This window comes from Galleria mellonella, unplaced genomic scaffold (assembly GCF_026898425.1).
Source record: "Galleria mellonella isolate WM207_F2 unplaced genomic scaffold, CSIRO_AGI_GalMel_v1 utg143, whole genome shotgun sequence".
Classification (NCBI taxonomy): domain Eukaryota; kingdom Metazoa; phylum Arthropoda; class Insecta; order Lepidoptera; family Pyralidae; genus Galleria; species Galleria mellonella.
Genome location: NW_026441997.1, coordinates 1,827,717 through 1,850,051, shown reverse-complemented (window position 1 = coordinate 1,850,051; position 22,335 = coordinate 1,827,717). Strand labels below are relative to the sequence as shown.

The following is a 22,335-nucleotide window of genomic DNA, read 5'->3' as shown; positions in this document are numbered from 1 at the left end:
GAAGGTAGCTTTGAAAGCATCGCTCTATGCCACACCCGATCAAAGGCCTTCGCAATATCCAGACTAACTGCTAAGGCCTCTCCCTTACTCTCGATTTCCACTGCCCATCGGTGTGTTAAGTAAGCTAAAAGATCACCGGCCGAACGTCCCTGTCGAAAGCCGTACTGGCGATCACAGATCAGCTGGTGCTCTTCTAGGTACCGGAGCAGTTGACGGTTAATGATGGATTCCATAACCTTCCAGAATAAGGAAGTGATAGCTATGGGCCTATAGTTAGCTGGATCTGAGCGATCTCCCTTTTTAGGGATCGGATGCACCAGAGCAGTCTTCCAAAACTTTGGGACTATGCCCGATGAGTAGCTAAGCCGAAAAAGAAAACAGTTCATTTGTACTCGACAACTGTCTTTATTGGTCGTGCAAAACGAAAGTTCATTATTACATAATTGCTTACTAGAGAAGACCATTTAGTACTATTCTTTATTTATTCAAGTTTCATTCGATAAAAAGGTTTACTTTAAACAGTAAAAAAACTTTTCCATTTAATAACCAAAACAGTGTAATAACTTTTACACCGACATACTAGAATAGATTTATAATTAAACATTGGAGATGTTTAAGAAAAGTTGATATGAGGGGTCTTAATAAGAGCAATAAAAGCCAAAATAATATTTTTTTGTCTGTATCTATAAGTTTGTTGCGGCATTACGCAAAAACTATTACTGCACCAAAGTGGATGTGGTTTTCAGTTATATTAAGTTATTGTTATCTAACTTAAAATGTCGTATTATATTTTATCTCGATACGACTCTATCTAGTAGTCAATTTTATTGATTTTCTTACCTCTGAAATCCACGTGTGCAAAGTAATGTGCACAAAACTAGTGCTATCTAAATGCAGAAGCTATTATGTACAGCACTTCACTCTTGCGAAACCCTTAAATATATAGTGTTGATACTTAATGGAAATCATATAACGTTGTACTAAACATGAGGAAAACCTTAGGACATTTTAAAAAATAGAGAGAAAACCAAATAAATATCTATAGATGAACATTTACAAGTACAGTACAGTACAACCTTGTAAAATTGTAAACTAAAGTCTTATTGTACTAATTAATCGATTAGTACATATATTTTGTGACACAAACAAACAATAAGTACACGATATGTTTTTACAAAAATTTAATGTACTTAGGTAAATTTCATGGAATCATCAGTCGCAGGGCAAAAAGCCCTAAGTAAAAAATAGGACAATACCTAAAAAGGGATTCTCTTATTTTTTTACTAGAATAAAACTGAAAATCGCGTTAAAATTTTTCAATAACTTTAGTTCGTAGATGATCTCCAAATAGTAGTACTTACATATGTACTCGTACTGTATAAATACCAACATTATATCTACAATTTTATCCATTATGTTAAGCAAATCAATCTAGCGTGTATGTAGTACAGTAGTCAATAAGTACGTAAGTATTAACTACCATATTCGGTCCTTTTTTCTGTACAAGTCTATTAAAATATCAATTTATATTTCTCACATTATTAAAGCAGCATACATTTTGGAAATCAATCTTATTGAATTCACGTCTACATTATTAAGAGTGTCAGAAAATAAAAAAAATAAACATACAAATTGAACACATTATTTGAAATAAGCTCGTCCAATAATGTCTTATTTTAAATATTATCACAATAAGCGTACATAAAACATATTGGTCCTATATTGGGCGACGTCGAGTTACATAATAACAAAGAAAAATTTACTGATATTCAGTTCGATATATTCTGTGATGAGTCAACGTATATACATGTACAAAGTTTCTGTAAGAACCTGAGTGTACTACCAGAAACCTTGTGGTAACAATTAGGCTTATTCCGCCATTTTACGCATAGATAGTAAACTGGTATACCGGATAGTAATATGCCTACTCCGATAGCTGTATCTTTCGGTTGGGTTATAGCTGGTATGATCACTAAACAGCCGATGGCGATAAGAAACAAGAGAGGTATTACAATGTTAACCCTTATAGGTCGAGGTAGGTCTGGTTTAGTTCTTCTTAACCATAACATGCCCACTACAGACGCGCCAACGGACAGCCAGAGCGTTTGTGAGAAGTAGTTGATTAAATCGAATACATTGCTAGTCGTCAGCATAAGAAGTGAGAAGAAACACTGGAAAGACAAAAAAAACAATAATTTACTCTGTCATGATTATACTGGCTTTTTGTATGTTAAAAAAAATGAATTAGTGTATTAATTGTATACTAAACAAGTAAGCAAGCCTTTTTTAAAACCTCTAACTTGTGTTAACAAAACCAACGCAGTAAAATTATGTTGATCTAGTATTATAAAATAATGACAATTACAGTTAATAATGGGGACTATCAGTCCCATTGCTAGCAATATACCCTGCCAGGTCGACCTTCACATGGTCCCCTTTGGAAAAATATGTGCTGAACTCTAGGTGTATTCATCACGATAGGCTAACTGACCTGCCTTTTCATTATCACCTATCAACCCTTACTGGTGTCCCGCCCCGGTGTATATCGTTAGCGTAGGCAGGGTTACCGTTCCATTATCGTTCCATTAAAAAAATAGCATAAAGAGTAATATATACTATGTATATAGTAGGGAGTTTTCCATTATTCATTCATGCAGATTGATTGAATATATATGATATAGAAATGATATAGAAGGTTTTATTTAAAAAAGAATAAACAATTATATTAACTTTTATATGCTAGCTTTTGGGTTTGTTAGAAGAGAACTCTTTTAGAGTAAATCTCGCCTTTGTACATTTTCTTACCTCTGTCATATTTTTATGTGTTAATGTATATGCGTACAATAAAATATAAAATAAATAAACTTACTGTAAACATAAGCGATGGTATCGGCGTCTGTTTTTCGATGTGGAACAGTGAGAAAAATGCAGGCATATGCCCCTCCTGAGCTCCTGTGGCAAACAATCGCGCGGACGTGAACAGCACGCCGTTAACGCCTCCGAACGTCGACAATGCCACAAACACCGGAATCACCCAACTCCAGCCGGTGAAAAGACGATCACCAAATATCTGGAAATTTTATTATATCTTATAAGTAAAATTATAATTTTTTGGAGTCGCTTAACAATTATTATAAGTAATACCTATAGTGCTAGCTCTGCTCTTTTTGGAACAAGATGGCGCTGTGTGGTATGGCCAATGGTTCTTGTTTTTTTTAAGTGTTTTCCAAATGGAGGAAGTTTTCAACTCACCTATATTTTTGTATGTATGTTACACGATATCTTCACCAACTTAAAATCAATGTTGATAATTCTTTTCACAGTTGATTTGAATTTATTAATAAAGAAGCATATATATATAGGTATATAATATTATCAAATAACTAATATGAGTGTTACCAAGGGGGTTAATTAGTCTTCTTTAAACAGATAATTTAAATAAATATCATTATAAATGTAGATACAAAAACAATAATAATAAAGAAAATTAATGATACAGTGTTGTCTAATACGATTTTATAATAGCGATAAATATTTAATTAAAGATAGAGAGTGTAATAAAAATTATACTATAATACCTAATTAAAAGTTTCATAGTTAAAAACAACTATGTAGATATAATATTAACTATACGCTCTGCAATGTCAAGGTCGGTAGTCAGCGCATTGACCTGATGGCGGTGAGACATCGCCTGTTACATAATTTTTTACTTTATTGTATATCATAGATGACCTCTCTTTTAATATCACTGAGAACTTCAATTTCACCTAGTATAAAACGGAAACACTGATTCTATTCTATTTGCAACAAACAAATAAATCGCGAACATTATAAGGTCAAGACCCTGGCAAAAACTGTGGAAGAGTTGATATCATATCTGAGGAGAATATTATTAGATTTTCTAATTATAGTGCTCGCAAGGTTAAGTAAACACTCTTGTTACTATAACATAAGTACCTACCTTTGGTGATAAGAAAACTTGTTATCGATAAAGAGGTCAGTGTGCGTAGCAATGCCATAACAGCGAACCTGATTCCAGAAAGTGCGATTTTGATGTTTCGCGACTTTTTAATGGCCTACACAGACTGGGAGCATTTTGATTGAGATCAATATTTATCTTTACATTTCTTTTAAGATTGATTTATGCGTCAAACTCGGGAATGGTTGATACTTAAAATAACTAGTCTGCTCTAATCACATCCATTGAAAACAGCAATAGCTGAATTTCTTGTGTGTTCTTCTTGGCTGAAATTGCGTTTCGAATGGGCGGTAATGAAAAAAATGACTATTCAAAAATACTTAAATCAAAATTTACTAGAATAAAAATATCTCTTTTATTTTTTAAATTGACTTGATCGAAAATTTTGTTATTTAGCTTTAATTGGATGTTTAGTATCCTAACATTGATCTTATTTCACTTTTATACTATTTGATAGTTCATGGTTTTACTACTTATTACTTGAAAAATATTCTTATCCATTATTTTCTGCTAAAACTGCTTTCGGAATATTTTATTTATTTCGTGATCCAAATTCAATAAATCTATCTAAAAAGAGTATGGACTGTTTCACAGAATGGTGATGATACTCCCAATATTAAAAAAAAAATAGTAATTCACACTGATAGCGTGACAGATATGTATGTATGTATGTATGTAATTCACACTGTGGCTTACATTAAAAGCTATATAGAAAAAAAAGCACTTGAACGATTGACATCGTAGTCCAAACCGAACAATGCATGCTGGTGTGATCCGCCCATACACCCTACAAACAGTCATCGTTGTCACAATAGGAAACCCTAAAAGGCTAGCCTTCATCTTTATTTCACATAACGTTGCGTGAAACTGATAGCAAACCGGTTAGAAGTATGTATGAGGTCAATGTCTCACTACATACATACCTAAAACCTGTCTTATGTTGACCATGACCATAATCAAGTAGATATATTTATAATAATTCTTTATACCTATGTATTCATACGAACAAACACGACACAAATTGAAATGTGAATTTTCATATTGACGACCTCTATATTGCAATTCAATTCTCGTTCGAGCCAATTTACAAAACGAGGTTTTTAAACCGACACTGGTCTGGGTATCTAAGTGATGGTCCCAGATGATCGTATCGATCGTACCTGGTATCTCACTATACTTAACACAGAATATAACTTGAGAACCAAGCAACTTATGTTGCATATAATTTTTTATTAACTGTAAATTAACAACTGTTGCTACGGCAGCCACGCCTTTATCAACCCTGTTTACTTCTATTTCTCAGTTCATCTGGGAATCCCCAACATCCCTTTTTAAGTACCAAAGAACGAAAATTATACCTTGCTGCTAAATTTAAATTTCTTAGATCAATTGTAATTTCAATAAGTAGTATTTTCAAATTCATTTATTTATTTGAAAACTACCAATAAACAAACATTTAAAAAACTTAAGTATTTGTAATATTGTAGTAGTGTGCTCTGTTTATTTGCCACATCCAACTCTATTGTAAAGTATCGAATTGGAAATGCAGGAAGCATTGGAATTGATTCTAATTATCACTTTTATATAATTAGAATACTTAAGGTATGCCAATAATATTTACATCACAAAATTTATCTTTATTATTATCTACTTAATATATTTATAAAAAAATCATCGACATAAATATGTGGATCGCGGCTTGATCCACGAATTAATATGTTGTGTATACTATGATATGTTGTCTATTACACACATATTAATGAAATGAAAATAACCTACGATTACTACTAATTATACGATGGTCCATCGGGTGTCAATGATACATGAAAAGTAAGGATATCAAAAATTTCGTACTGTTACTACGTATCATATTTATTTATTCTGTGCTGTTACCGAGACCTTTCACCTATCACGTACATAAATAGATATGACCCTGGCTTATACTTTTACTCTTATCTTGTGCCTATATTTAGTCGTGCACCTTGTGATTAACTATGTAAATTTGAAAAATGAGTTCCGATTCTCGCGATGGACTTGTTGCCATGAGCACAATGTTTATACCGAACACATTACAGATCTGCTATCTATCTGTCATATAAATATACTCATATCAAATTGCAAGTGGTCTGACAAGCAACTTAAACCACGTCCTGTGCTATTTGTGCATTTCAATGGAAATTTTCGCAAAAGCAACTCATAGGTAAAGGTATATTAGTAAAAGTAAGGAAAGAAGACAGAAGGTATGAAATATCAGAGAAGATTAATTTTAGTACATTTAAACAGGTACTTATTAGGTAAGTAATAATATATCTATCTCATATATCAATTATCTTTCTTCAACCTAAATAATATCTAAGAAAATAATTATTCAGATCAGTAATAAAAAAAAGCAATAAAGACTCTATGCTTGGAAATGCGAATGAAAAATTCAAATGGCATACATACTGCGGCTACAGCTGGATTAGACATCATTTCCATCTTCGAGACGACGGCAAAATAGGCTAAGTTCGCCATAACATAAATAATGGTCACCATAGGCATTGCGATCCATATGGCACGCGGCAAATTCCTGAAATAAAACGAAACGAGACACGCATTAGAAATTACACCCACACAATTAAATGGCGAATATAGAGAAGTATGTGCATGAGTTGTAATACAAAAATAATCTACGTTTATGTTTCACATATTCTATTGTTAATTTCGAGAGGTTCATTAGTAAAGGCACTTCATGAAACATTATCAATATCTGAATTAGGAATCTGAGGAACTGCGTTGAGATCGACATGATAGGATATATTGCTAGCAATGGAGCAGTTAGACCCCATTACTAACAATCCCCCACCCCCCCGTTGTAATCAATAGGCACATACAATGTCAATATAGATTGGCATGCAGAAATACGTAAATTCTAATAATAAACTTTAAGTATACATAAAGTTTATTTGATTAATGTATATTAATACCAATAAACTTTCTCTAATGAACTAGGTATCTACTGATTAAAATTCGACGCTTCGAATTTTGAGATTCGCTCATTCTAATAAAGATAGATGAAAGACGCAATACGCCCTTATACCATATCTAAAGATACGACTTTATACTATGAATAGATATACACATATACAGATGACTACCGTCACTACTAGATAGCTTACATATTTGCTTATCATCAACGCTTATAACAGCGATAGACAGAAAATATCGAAGTTGATTTTGTAAGTCAAAACGAAAAACGCTTGTCAGGTAATGCAAAAATAACTATAATTTGAAAATAATCATTCATCGAATCACCGCCGCATAAAGTATTTTAGTAGAAAACAATTTAAAAATTAAAGAGTCACGTTAGTAATTTTTGTTTGGATATAAGAAAAATATACCTACAGGTCCACCGATCTTGGCTTGCAGCCAAGCCGTAATAAACTGGTAATGAATTCATTTTTATACTCGTTTTTTTTTTATGAATATTACTTAAACTTAAAATATGCTCACACCTGTAACCTCAGATGTGGTACTCGAATGTAATGGTCTAAATCTGTTGTCTGATAGACCCCTGTAATGAATATAACAATCGACTCGGCGAGTATGTATTAATTCAACATACAAACGTCTTCAGTATTAAATCACACTTCAATCGAATCATAAAAATGGCATACATATCACTTTTATTACTACATATTACGATACTTCACATTACTGTTATCGGAACAATAAGGACTTCCTGACACAACTGTAAAAGGGCTGTATAGTAAATATATATGCATACTATTACAAATATGTGATGCAAGTATAATCACAGAAAAATTCAAAACTGTTAAACAGAAAATATCAATTTGTAGTACTGCTGTTTGCCGGTAAACGCTTCATTTGAAAACAAGTACAACGATCTGGCTATTTTTATTATATTCTTAATAATCTATAAACGTTTCTTATACAGAAAAAGAACTGTAATTTAATTCTGTTACTACTAATGTTTCTACGTTTCTATACATACCTTAAAATATATCTACTCACTTAGAAGTTTACACTATTATACTGCACATCATATACATAGCATAGTCAGAGCATTTTATTATTAGAAAGAAAGAAAACATTTATTGCCAACAACAAAAAGAGTTACATTTATTATTAATAGGAAACAAATTTTACATTTGTTAATGCCAACGTGGTCGCCACTTAGCATGTGCTGCAGCGAATTAATTGCTACAGCGCTGATATTCTGTGGTGGCCATGCGCAACATCACAAACGACAGCAAAATAAATAAATAAAAATATAATGGAACTTAGACAGTTATTAGTTCTTATGAGACAGGCACAAGTTATATTACAATAATAAGTTCTAAACGTAAATATGAGTACATATGAAGTAGCCATTAGGCAATTTTTCCAAGTAGGAAATATTGATAACGTGTCAGGCCATGATTGATGTAGACACTAGACACCTTCCATTGCACATATCACCTCTTATAAGAAATATATTCGGGTGCTAAACGTATAGTCATGAGATACGTATGAATAATACATGCAATAGGGTAGAGTGCTGAGAGTCCCAGGCGCAAGTAACTTCGTATAGAATCAAGTCGATTCAGTTCAATTTACAAGAGTAGGTACTTATGTCTTCGTTGACTGAACAATCACTTTATTATTTGTGTAGATACTTGATAGATTTCTATACAGTAACGGAATAAAAATACAATACTGATACAACTTTCATCCCAAGAAAATGGTACAAGGCGACCAAGGAAATAAAGCGCAATACACCGTTCAAAAGAACAACTCAAAATTACTCGTAAATATAACTACTTAATTGTATACTAAACTATCTGAAAGGCTCGGTAGTAGTATACAGCTACTGTTATCTGCTTATAATAATATATAAGAGACCTGTTCCCAGCAGTGGGACGTTAATATAACGTTAACCTACTTTACAATTGATTGAAGATCAGAAAAAGTCGTTTATAAGAAATAATAAAATAAAGTTTATTAAAGTAATACGAGATCGCAAGTTTAATTGATTAAATTACTAAAATTAATCTAGAGTTTTTTTTATTATATTTATATTGTGTAAAAAAGCTGATTAGGTGCATATTGTATGACGTACCATAGTACTTTTTTTTAATTGACGATAATGGAATGGTAGCCCCACCCGCGCTATCGGTATACACCGACGGGGCACAGTGACGGATGATAGGTGAGGATGAAGCAGGTCAGTTAGCCCATCGTGACGAATTCAACAAGAATTGTTCACGATGGTTTCCAGGGGAAACCACGTGGAGGTCGACCTAATAAGACATATTGCTAGCAATAGGGCTTTAAAACTCCATTGCTAACAATCCCTTTCCCCCCGTACCATAGTATTACGTATATACCATAGTATAAGAATCCCAAAAAATATATACTATTTTTTATTTACGCATAATGTTACAAATTAAACAGCATTAAACATCCAAACTATGCGTCAATTAAAATATTTTTTGTAACAAATTAGTTTAATAATATTTCATTTCCTGTTATAAATAGGTACCTACGAATAACAGAACAGTTCTAGATGTTAGTAAAAAATCAGACGATGTGTACACAAACGTTTGATATCTGATAGTCTTAAGCCTTATAATAAGTAAGGGGAGCCGTATGAGCTAATAGTTCCAAGTACTATTTGACGAACTCTCACTCGGCTATTTGCGGTTTTAATTCTCAATTGACATATAATAATCTAGATGTGGAATTGTGGACTATAAATTTTTTCTAGCACTAAGAGCAACGATTTCTTGTTTAAAATAATACTAAAACTGACTTTAGTAATCTAATTAACGTCTGGATTGCATATGTATATTTTAAATTCAACAAAGGCTCTATTTATATTGATTTAAGATTTTAGCTTTTAAGCTACTTCAAAAGCATGAGATTGTCTATTCGATGTGTATATTTAAAAGTCTATAAATATATTATGCAATATTTTCAAGTTATGATTCTTCATTGTAGATTTCTTTTTTGCAATCGCTTATCGGTAAATTGTCTTAAATCCGTATCAATTTTGCCACATTTCAAGTCGTTATTTTTTGCTATATCTTCTAGTGGCAAAATTTTTAGAGCGATGAAAAGCACAACATACAAAATTAGATTTACGAGACTTTATATTTATTCATAGTAATTTTATGATCCTCATAATATAAATGAATGAATGAATCAAAAATAAAAATAGATGGAAAGCTAGTTATCTCTATCACAGATACTAGTACTATACTAACGCGTATCTCTATTAATGCAGAATCGTAAGAAAATAAAATGCAAATCATAAGTCAAGCCAGTACACAAGACTAAATGAACAGAATTGTTTTACTATGACTGATCACAGATCCCAGCGTTCAACGGCAACAAATTAAATCATACGCCCAAAATATTCAAAGTTCATTGAGATCTCGAGCTTAGATTATAATCTCAAGATATTATATAATAAAAAGGAATTAGGATTGCATATAAACTGCACGGAGATAATGTATGAAAGTAACCATTAATAATTATCGATGATACGATGCAACCATTACATTTATATGTATGTATGTGGATAACCAATAGTTTTACGTGACTATAGCCAAAATTATATTAACTCAAATATAAATTATTATATTTGAGTAATGCAATAAGTATACCACATGATTTATATCTTATGATAGCAATAAGTTACAAGTATCAACTGTGCGAATAATATCATAAAAATACTTAGAAGCACGTACATCCTACGTGATTCTAAATAATGATGGCCATTAAGGAAACACGAATAGGTTATAGAAATGATATTATAAAATTCTTTTTCTTCCTTAAAATACATTTCGTGAAATTTCTATCGAGCATCTTGTACAAAATACGAGTATATGTCGATAACATCTCTGAAATTTAGCAGAAACAGACTTAATCGTTTCAGAAATAATCTAATGGGTTCCCATTGGATATTCGTCATATCAGCCCTTAACTGTCCACTGCTGAACATAAGGCTTCCCCAGAAGGGAAGTTTTGTCAGTAGTTGCCACGCTTGGCGGATGGATTGCGAACTGCAGTTAAGCTTTTAGTGATTTTTAAAAGGGACGCTGCTGCCCATCCCTTTATCATTAAGTTCCCTTAGTCACCTCTTACGACATTTATGGGAAAGAAAGGGATAGTCCATTATATTCCAGGACATTCACGGCGATCCTTATTCGCGAATAGATTCCTTAATGTTGTTTAAATAGTAGTTTCTGGTAAATACTCATAGATGTATTTAAGAGAGTGATGATGAATAGTGGAGTAGGCACGGTCGACTTGGTCCCCCAGGTCGACCGTGCCTACTCCACTATTGTTTGGTGCCTACTCCAGGATCAGGAAGAAAGCCTTGAGCTATGCAAAAAAGCATGTCTAAAAACACATACGCGCTTTTTTTAGGGCGCCCCAGCTTTACTCGTGATTAATATAATCTTAAATGCGCCAACCTAGATCCTTTAGAATGCACACACCAAAGAAGATATATCACCACACCAAGTTATAATTATTTTTTTACTATTATTTTTATTTTAATAATAATAATATATTTTTTATGCATTTGATTTTACATTTATATATTTATCTCTAGTAATAAACAAGTTAATACATAGTAAAGTCTTGCAGAAGGCCATAATAAAAATGTTATGGGCATGATACTTACTTATAGGGATCTTGTAGTTCTTCTGTGACGAAATTGAGATAATTCCACCCTCCGAAAGCAAATAGTCCAGAGTAAAATGCTAGAGCGATGTTTCCAGCACCATACTCGCCTTCAAACGGTCGCTCAAAATTCTCCGTGTGACCTAAAATATTGTATTCATATTTATAATCGTAGTTGATAACACAAAGTGCTACGTACAAGGCTGTTCTCAGACATTAGATTGGAAAAAACATCGAAGTCATAAATCGCATGATCTGTTGACTATTAGAATACCTAGATAAATCCGATTACTAAGAACTAATTATTCACCAAAAATTAAAGACTCTAATCTTGAATATAGTTCGATCGAGCTGTATTATTATATAAAATACAAACTCAGAATCTAGATGTAGAATAAAGAATCATTAGATCAATCATTAACTCGATCACTTTTCAGTGAACCACTGAGTTCATGAGGGGTATCATGGGCGACATAGTACACTCACCACCACTTTTCATCAAGGAGAGCTTCAGCTAGTTTGCCATTATATGTTCATACAAAAGTTCGACTTTATTTTACCTACAACCTAATTAAAAGTAGATATTATAACTATCGTATTCAAGATAGAGACACGGTTTTTATATCACCCAAATACAAACTTATATTTTGAAGTCTATAACCACTACACTACGACACTAATAAACTAAAATAATGTCTTTTATATAGTAAAATTAATTGTCCAACTCTATCAGTTGAGTACGCACCGCATACAAGAAAATTGTAGAGCTTTCTCGAAACAACTCAATAAATATGTACTTTATTACCGACCCGTTCCTTATCCAATAACCCTGTTGATAGCAATAAATGTACAAGAAGAACATATACATATAATCATCAAATTGTACATTTAAATTGACCATAATTAAGAATGAAGTGTAGTTTGAATTCTTCTTCAAATAAAAAATATTACTGAAGATACCTACTTGACAACAAGAACGATTTACATTTATCTGCTAGTTTTATTATTAGTAGGTTAATAACTAATATTTTAATAATTAATGTATTTTATAATTAACTGGCATTCGTTTGCCGATGAATGTTTACAACATATCACAAAATTTTATAGTTTCCCATTTCTATTTTCCGAGGTAAATAACGAAAATTAAAAGCATAAGGACTCCTAACCTTACAAGTACTTATTAACTTACCTATACAAATATAATAAATTCCCGATATAATGATTACCACCAACGCCAACAATTTCGAAGTTGTGAATACATCTTGAATACGCATCGTCCACCGTACACTGATGCAGTTAATTGCTGTTAAAATACCTGAAATAAGATGAATATTTGAAATAAGATATTGACTTAAGAGCTAAATATATTCATGTAAACTATAAAAATAAATAAACTAACTAACAAAGAGCCAAATAGGTATAATATTAGGCTCTTTGTTAGTTTATTGCAGATTTATATTATTATTTTCTATATTTATTTATATATCCATATTTATTATGTCTCATTGTTTCGTATAAAAATAATATAGAGTTTATTATGTCAAACACTTTCAAGGTAAACCTGTCAGCATACTAAATAGTCAAACACGGGAATGATCTTGTAAGACCACTCTCATATTAATTTATTTCATGTTTATGTTCATTAAGATGATTCGTATTTGCATACCTAGATATATGGTTTATAGGAATCCGTAATCAGATGATACTTACAATAAACAACAGCTAATGGTAAAAGTAAGCGATAATCAGGACAAAGAGATTTAAAGACAGGTTTTTTTTGTAGCATAAGTGCCCAGGAGGGGCCTAACATGTCTATGTAGTTTATGGATAAACTCATCGACACAGCAAGTAATCACTACGTTCAACGTATTATGAATATTGATTTTTTTTTCTTTTAATTTTGGCAAAATGTAAATATTATGCATTGTGGCATAATGGACAGCATTAGCCCTAGATAATGGATAAACGGGAAACGAGGCAGGATATTAAGAAAGAACGGTAAGGATTTTAGTATTAGTGATAACTACAGTTTCAATCTAATTAATATATATTATTTTCTAATATTTCTTCATTTTTACTCATACTCTAAAGTGAAAATACCAATTTTCAACTAAATATTAGCCGTTTGCTATTGTTAAATATGAATCATTTAATAAAAAAAAAAACCTTGCAAATTTTCTATAAATATAGTGAATCAAATTTCAGAACGCAATAGATTTTGAGTTAGGAGTGCACCGGCTTTCAAAATATCGTTTCGAAAAGAACACCTTTAATTTTTTATAGTATAAAATTACAAATTAAACGTCAATAAAGTGGATCTCTAAACAATACAATAATACATTGCAAAAAGGTTAAATTATAAAACTTACCCTTATAAAACATACCCGAATAAATGTTTTGTAGGAGATAAAAAATTGTTCTTTAATTTGCTCAATTACGGCCAGGCAGTTGTTTTCGTTCTTTTAGAGTAATAGAATCAAAAGGCCGCACAGATATAATGCCATAACCCTGTTAGTCTTTCTTCGATTAACTTAAAATTTTTACTCACTTTATTAAATAAAAAATAGAATGTTTTGCCTCAAAGAACCTTAAGAAGTAATATCTAAAGATTAATTATTCAAATATAGATTAACAGCTGGATTAGCTATTAATCCATATATGAATAATTTACTCTGATAACATACTTTTATCTGGATATATATCATTATTTTAGCTGTCATACAAGTACGACTATTATACTAATCTTATTTGCATTTAAATTTTGCTCATAAATATCACAATTTCTGTCATTAGTGAATTGCTCTGTTATATCTATGGGACTGTTTATGTCTATAGATGACTGTTAACGTTTTCCATCAGGTGAGCCTTCTGCTTGTTTGCCAATCTACATAGGTGAATAAAATAAAATAGCTTTTATTATTTTTTACTCAAGGTATTCCAAATAAACCATAATATACAAATGTCAAACTCGGACAGCCGGTATAAATTAAGCAGACAAACAGAATATTTATAATATCATATTCATAAATGATATCAAATTGGAGGTTCTCAAGTTGACTGAACTTTTTTTCAATTGTTACACGACGTCGTTACAAATTCTTTAATGATTTAATTTTTTCCTAAAATAGACCTCAATAGATATCAAATAGGTATAGATTGATGGACTCACATTTATTTGGAAGGACATAATAGACAAAAATATATTGGCATTTCGGATTTCATTTAGCTAAATAAGTCTATACAATGAAATTTATACATATTATATTATTTCTGCAATTAATTTCAAATTAATAAGAAGATAGTACTTATAATTTCCGATAATCGAGACTTTTTCTTTCTATTTCAAAGACGACATCTGAATTAAAACAGTTATTTATGCCTAAATATATTTATAGTTGATTGATGTCGTTATTTTGTTTTAATTCTAGAATATTATTCTATTAATTTCCATCCACGAATTTTATTGTAGAATAGATCAAGAAAAGGACGTTTCTACTCGTATACATAAACGCATAAAAGTATGTAAATAATAATAAAAACTAGAGATAAGTCCATTAATCTTTCCATATTGCCTGAAGATTTGTTTATTAGATGCCATTAAAAGAAATTATTAAATAAGGATGATCTAAGAGATCGTATTATAACAGTACCTACCTAATGTGATTACAAATTAATACAATAATCAAAAGAATAGTACTTATTGTCTATCCAGCAAAATATTATAAAAATAAATCATATACAATATTGTATAACGTTTACAAAAAATATAAATATTATTTGCACAATTTTTTATAACGTTTATACAAAAAAAAAACTTAATATTATTCGCTCGAAATTAAATAGGTACCTGAAGCGATATTTTTAGTTATAAGGGCAATATATTAAATAAGCGATGAATTTATGAATCAATAATTATATAGGGTCGCGTCAGGAGATTGTTAGTGAAAAAACGGCATAAATATCCAAGTGTCTTATAAGTATGCCGTATAGCATAACAATTAATTGACACGGCTCTCTCTCTTCATATTGACCTAATTATAACACTGACTTGCTAGTACGGTATACCTAGTTTTATTTAATGTTTTCCTTCCCTTATGCTGGTGTATTGTGTGTGCGATACCTCAAGGATTCAAAGGAGTAGTGATGCATTGTATTTTTATTACATCACCACACAGAAGACCAGTATCTATATAACTCTAAGAGGAACAAACCAAATGAAACTCGAATTATTCAATTTAGAAATACATTACAAAAAATAACTGAATAGATAAATTAAGACTGAAAACAAAAAATGAAACGTAACCTTGGCATGAAACAGTATGTTTAATTCTAATTAGGTATTAGTAAGTTTTTTCTTTAGCTGTACAATATTTACCCTTCAATATTTTATGGTTTTCTTCCACCTTCTCAATGGTTGACTGTAAGAAATCCGTCTATGGGATACCTAAGTCCGCCATTATACATATTAAATCTTTAATGTGTCTAATGTATGTACAATTTCACAATACAATACATAGCTCTTAAAAAATTCTTAAACCCATTAAAAAATGTACCTAGTTATATTAACCTTTCTGCGTCTCAAGTACTCCATTAGCAATGTTATCTGCAGATAACATTGCTAATGGTGTCTACGTTAACGCATTTCTATTAACAAAGGTAATAACGGAAGTTTATGTCTCAGCAAATTGGTCTATAATACATAGTACGGTCTTCAGAATAATAAGAACTTACCCAAAGGTTGTTCACAGATTTATAAACAGTAAACTGAATAAATCAAAGTATTCTACTACTACTTCTGAACTAATCTCGAATCCTACTTCTGAATTAATCTCGAAGAGTTACTTTGTATGGATAAGACAAACTTCATAAATAGATCCTATATATTCATATTTAGATACCTAAATACGTAATACCTAAGTATTACCTATTTTAAATCTCTTTTTTTACAGAAAGTCAGTAATTGACCTTTAATTTTTATTAACTAAACAAACTCTAACTAAATATTTTACAGACAAAATATATAAAAAGATCCTAAAATTTTACAGCTTATGTTTCTGTACTAATATTATAAAGAAGAAATATTTGATTATTTGTAATGGATGAACTGAAAACCTACTTGACCAATTTTATATATTTTTTCACCTACAGTAAGCTACATTATCAACCAGTATACCTATGCCATATTATATGGCAATGTATAGTCCACGCGAGTAAATAAGATTTAATTCCTGAAAAAAAAAAAACTAATTATTTTGATTAAAGGACTAAACTACCAAAGCGATTTTAAAAATAATTCTTTATGGGCAATCTGTATGTACATTCTTTGAGATAAAAAAGAATTTTTGAAATCCATTTATAACTGACGAAGTTATGAGGTAACCAGCATAAAAAAAATTACAACCGAACTGAGAACCTCTTTCTTTTTAAAGTCAGTTGAAAATGGAGTTTATTTCCGATGAAGTGACTTCCTCTGTCAAGTAATTGGGTTAAGTGGAGGCGTCCGCCGCGCACCGATCTCAACTCCGCTGAGACGCAATGCAATCAAAGAAAATTATCAGACAACCATCACTTGAATTCACTCCCCAAGCGTCCGCAAGGATGGTAAATGAAATACAAATAATCAAATTATTTATTAGATATACTATGAGCGCTGTGCCACACGGTGCGGTGCGGGTGGATACGTCATGGAAACAAAAAAGCTGCCAAAACGTTAGTCGTTAACAACACCATACCACAATGCACAAAGTAGTTAGAAAGGGATGTTGGTAATAGGATCTAAAAACGCCATTGCTAGCAATATATCCTATAACATCGATATCTACGTAAATCCTCCAGGAAGCTATCGTCTTTAATTTTTGTTGAATTCATCACGATGGGCCAATTGACTAGCTTTCATCTTCTTCTATCATCTCTCCTCTATTATCCCACGAGCGTACAAGTATTCTATTATCAACAATTATAACAAAAAAGCATAACGAATATAAACACTCGACTTCTTCACAAACTTAACGCCCTTTTTAACATTATCTAATATAACCGTAAATATCTAAACAATATGCATTTCAATTTTTAAACATAAAAATGTAATGGTAACCACGTGTTTGATATTTATTTTAAATTATACAAATTTTCTTAAACACCTTGTGTCAAAATGTGTACCTACCTATATTAATAAAAATCAGACTAATTACTTTAAATATAATAAAATATTAAAATTATTATATAGTTCAATTTTATTAATGTATTTAGAATTAACATCTACGTGCTATAAATATCAAGAACAAGTTGTTATTATACCAAATTTTGTAATGAATTATTCTTGTAATGTATATAAAACACTAATTTATATTTTAATTTATTTTATAATTATTTATTATCATGATACTTGATAAAAAGTAATGAAATTGTAAGAACACGTGGTCTCGCTGACTTGTTTACTCGAATTCGGTCCTGTAGATATAAAAGATTGTTATTTGGATGGGGAGGCACTTCTTGTCCAACCGTTGAACAGACCGGAGCTCCCTAACGTATCAAGAGTGAACAAATATAGTAAACCACGTGGTCATTATATAAAATATATCACAATTATTGTTGATGGAAGTCCTAAAAAAACTATAGTTAAATAAGTGTTAATGGATTAACAGAAGTTGGGTATTAATGTTGTATTATTTATTATATTTCATATACAAAGTAAAATAAGTAAATATATGATTTAATAGTATGATACCTAAATTAAATGAACTTGTCCTTCATTTCTTTTTATTACCAAGAGGTTTACAACCTTTATATTGCTAAAGAATATATCATATACATGTAAAGTAGTATTACGTAGTACCTCTCAAATCATATTATATATATATATATATATATATATATATATATATATATAAATTATAAATAATACCTTTTTGAGACACGCGTGCCCTGTTAGTTCGCGCTGATAGGTAATCTATTAGTAAGTGTTGGGTAAGTATACTTAATGGAATAGTAACTCCGCCTGTATAATCGGTATACACTAGCAAAGTGCCAATGAAGATGATAGATGAGATTAAAGTAGGTCAGTTGACCCATCGTGACGAATTTGTCAAGAATTAGCTACGACAGTTTCCAGGGAGAACCGCGTGGGGGTTCATCTTATATAAGCTAAATTACTAATAATGTGCCCACTAGACCTAATTACTAATAATCCCTTTCCCCCTGGTAATGATGAAGTCAATTCAACTAGCCCTTTATGAAACCAGGAATTAAAGACAGCAGTTTCAAGAATGCATGTATATATATAATATTGCAAGACTGGTATATCCCACTAACTACTAATAATAGGGGGGAAAGGGATTGTTAGTAATGGAGACTAAAAATCCCATTGCTAGCAATTTCCCCCTGGAAACTATCATGGTTAATTCCTGATGAATTCATCATGATGGGCTAACTGGCCTGTTTTCATTCTCATCGATTACCCTTCACTGGTGCTCCGCCAGCGTATACCGTTAGCGCAGGCGGGGTTACCATTCCATTATCACCCATAAAAAAAACTACTAATAATACTATCCCCCTATGCATTTTAGTTTAGTTCAGTACAATGTGCAAATACATAGATAATTTAGTACTTTTTAAAATCGGAGATAATGTTTTTATAAACAATAGATTTATTTCCTTTAATTTACTAACGAATCAAGACAGATTTTTCGTGAACAAAATCTTAAATTATTATTACAGTCACTCATATAAAAATATTAAACCACACAAGACGAAAGGTAAATGAACCCATAGGTCTAACGAGTTCCTAATTACTTGTCTGTTAACTATCCTTCCTTTTTAAACATTGATAGTGGAGCCGCTACTCCTCATTAGGTGCTCACCATCCCAATAGTTAATGATCCATAACGTTCACAAATTACTGCGAACATATGATAATATGTGTATGAAACATAATATTAAAAACATAACTCTTGTATCCACTTTTAAAATAAAAAAAAAATTATAGTAAGTAAATAATCTTATTTCATAGAACAGAAACCTCCATCGTACGGTTTTTGAAGACACTTTTTATCCACTTACGACCACGCTTTGAAATCAACTTCCAACAGCAGTATTTCGGAAACGATACGAAATCGTAACCTTCAAGAAAAAAGCATATATTTTTAAAAGGCCAGCAGCACACCTAAAATTAAATGGAAAATATTGAACTTAAGACAAACTCATTTCAGCCGTTAACCATCCACTGCTGACATAAGCCAGTTTTGCCAGTAGTTGCCACGCTCGGCAGGCTGGTTGACAACCGTAGTTAAGCTTTTAGAAATATTTTAAGAGCAGTTTCTTTCATCATCCTCACAAAGGAAGTAAACACTGTCTGTTACTAACAGATTGTTCAAGATCATTTAAAAATTGACAACATAGCAAATATGACAAAAAAATGTACAACCCCATTTTTTTGGGAATATCTTAAAACATAATAAAATTTTATAAACTTCGTAAATGTTTTATAGTTTTAACTGAGCCCTGAACCTAACAGGAAAAAATGCAACTACTGACCAGAGATTTCTCGTCTAATCTATTCAAATATACAGGTGAAACTATTTGTACCCGCCTAATGAAAACCAGTTTCTTGTAAGCTACACCAATGGTCTACTGCATTATTGCTTCATCTAGCGTTGAACTTGCATGCAAAATGCATTGCCCTTAACAAAAAAATATTCTAATACTCAACCAGATTATAATAAACATATATTAACGAAAACCCCAAATTTAACAGTGTATGTGCGAACTGGAAGAAATTCTGTAGACAAAATAACCTATACATGGATGCTTATATACTTTAGTTGCGAACGAAACTGTATTTAAATGTGTTTGTTATATAAAAATACACTCAATAATTATTATTAATATGGTTACTGTGATTACGATTTCTGCAGCTCTTAGCTACTGTAATACAGCGTTGTATCAGAAAGAAGGACAAACGTACCAAGTTGCACCATAAGTTTTGATATGGAATCCTAAAATCAGACTTTCAGTATTATCACCATTTCAGTCCTAAACTGTCCACTGTTGACCGTAAGCCTTTCCCATAGACTGCCGTAAATGACGGTCCCGAGCTACCTGTATCCACCGCTCACTGCAATGTATTTGAGGTTGTCGCTCCATTTAGTGGGAGTCCATCTTACATTACGTTTGCTTATGCAGGGTCGCCACTAAGAACCTTTCTTTCTTATCGATTGTCGATTCTTCCAGCTATGTGACCAGTTCATAGCCAAATTCAATTTGCCTATCCTTCAGACTATGTCTAATCACTTTGGATCTTCTATAGGTAAATGACAAGCAATGAAACAATTCTTGACCATTTAGAAGTCTTATAACAATTGACAAAGTCAAATAAGTGGATTTATTATCTAAAATATTTTTCATTGGTCTAACAAAAAAACTAAGAAAAGCTAGTTCCAAATATCTATTGAATCTAGAAACTACAATAACATTCTTGTATAAACTAAAACATATGCATCATTCTACACTTTCACAACAAGGGAAGCCAATGATTGCCCGTCAAAACATCATTGTTAGCTCTCACTCTGAGAAACATGACCATTCCCAGAGAGTTGTAAACAAGTTTATTAAGTTACCTACTACTACTACGACTAATCGTGTGAGGGTGTTGCCCTCTGGAGTCAAGAGTTTCTAAACTATCTTCATTATACACAAAAGCCTGTGACATGGCTTATCGTATGATAGTTTTACATGTCCGAAACAATAAACAAATGCTAATTATTTTTAAATGCTCCAAGTATGTACTTGAAAATTCAGAAGCTTAGACTGGGATTCCCTCTTAGGAACCTTAATCAAACTTTGTCCAAATGAACTGTCTATTAAGTTATCAATTACTTTAGATTGTCGTAAGCCCTATTTATAGATCTGTAATAGATATTGGACGCCTCTTAAATTTCACGTGTCAAAAGTCAATTCATCAGAGTCAGACGAGTCGTGCGAATTGACTACTGAAACTACGCGTACATTCTTTGTAGCTATAAGTCGTTTTGTAACTAAGTCACATATAATTAGCTGGTATTTTTTTATTATTATAATTACATAGCTGTAATTGTATCAGCAATTTAAAAAGTTGAAATTAATTTTAATACGTAATTCTACATAATAGTAGTTGCAACCCGCAGCAATTAGAATAAAAATTATCCAATATATCATTACATAGTGTACCAAATGTAATTCAAATTTGTTTAGCTATTCACATATGATTAAACAAAAAAAAACTCTATAACTTTCTTATTTATACTACTCGTAAGATAAATTATAAAGGTGATATCGATTCTCAATACGGTGCGCCGACCTTTTGACCCCCAATATATGCAGTTGAACATTGTCGTGTTATATTAATGTATCATCTGCAGTTCTCATTTCAAATATCTCACTTTTTTATTGGATGCGTATATCATAAAAGGAGCTTATATTTAAAATTTCTAACGCCAACGATTTAGATTTTGCGTTGATAGATCAATCAGTCACTTAGTACAAGTCATTATATTTAAACTACATACTTTAACTATCAACATGAACACCATACATATTTATAATGCAATAAAAATATGCAATATAGCAGAATATATTATGTATGTTTTTATTGTTAAATAAAATATTAACTAGATCACTTTACAATTATAATCATTGGATAATTCTAA

At 31.4% G+C, this 22,335-nt stretch overlaps 1 protein-coding gene across 1 annotated transcript in view; it reads right to left on the bottom strand.

The window, feature by feature from the left end:
• Positions 1-1,769: 1,769 nt before the first annotated feature.
• The window catches only part of LOC113516872 (large neutral amino acids transporter small subunit 2), a 26,606-nt gene continuing 6,040 nt past the window's right edge, over positions 1,770-22,335 (bottom strand). Inside the window, exons 3-7 of the mRNA XM_026901356.3 lie at positions 12,843-12,968; positions 11,655-11,796; positions 6,425-6,548; positions 2,870-3,070; positions 1,770-2,171 (exon numbers count right to left, since the gene is read on the bottom strand). Of these exons, the coding sequence (XP_026757157.2) occupies positions 1,770-2,171; positions 2,870-3,070; positions 6,425-6,548; positions 11,655-11,796; positions 12,843-12,968 (995 nt within the window). The remainder of the gene's footprint in view (positions 2,172-2,869; positions 3,071-6,424; positions 6,549-11,654; positions 11,797-12,842; positions 12,969-22,335) is intronic.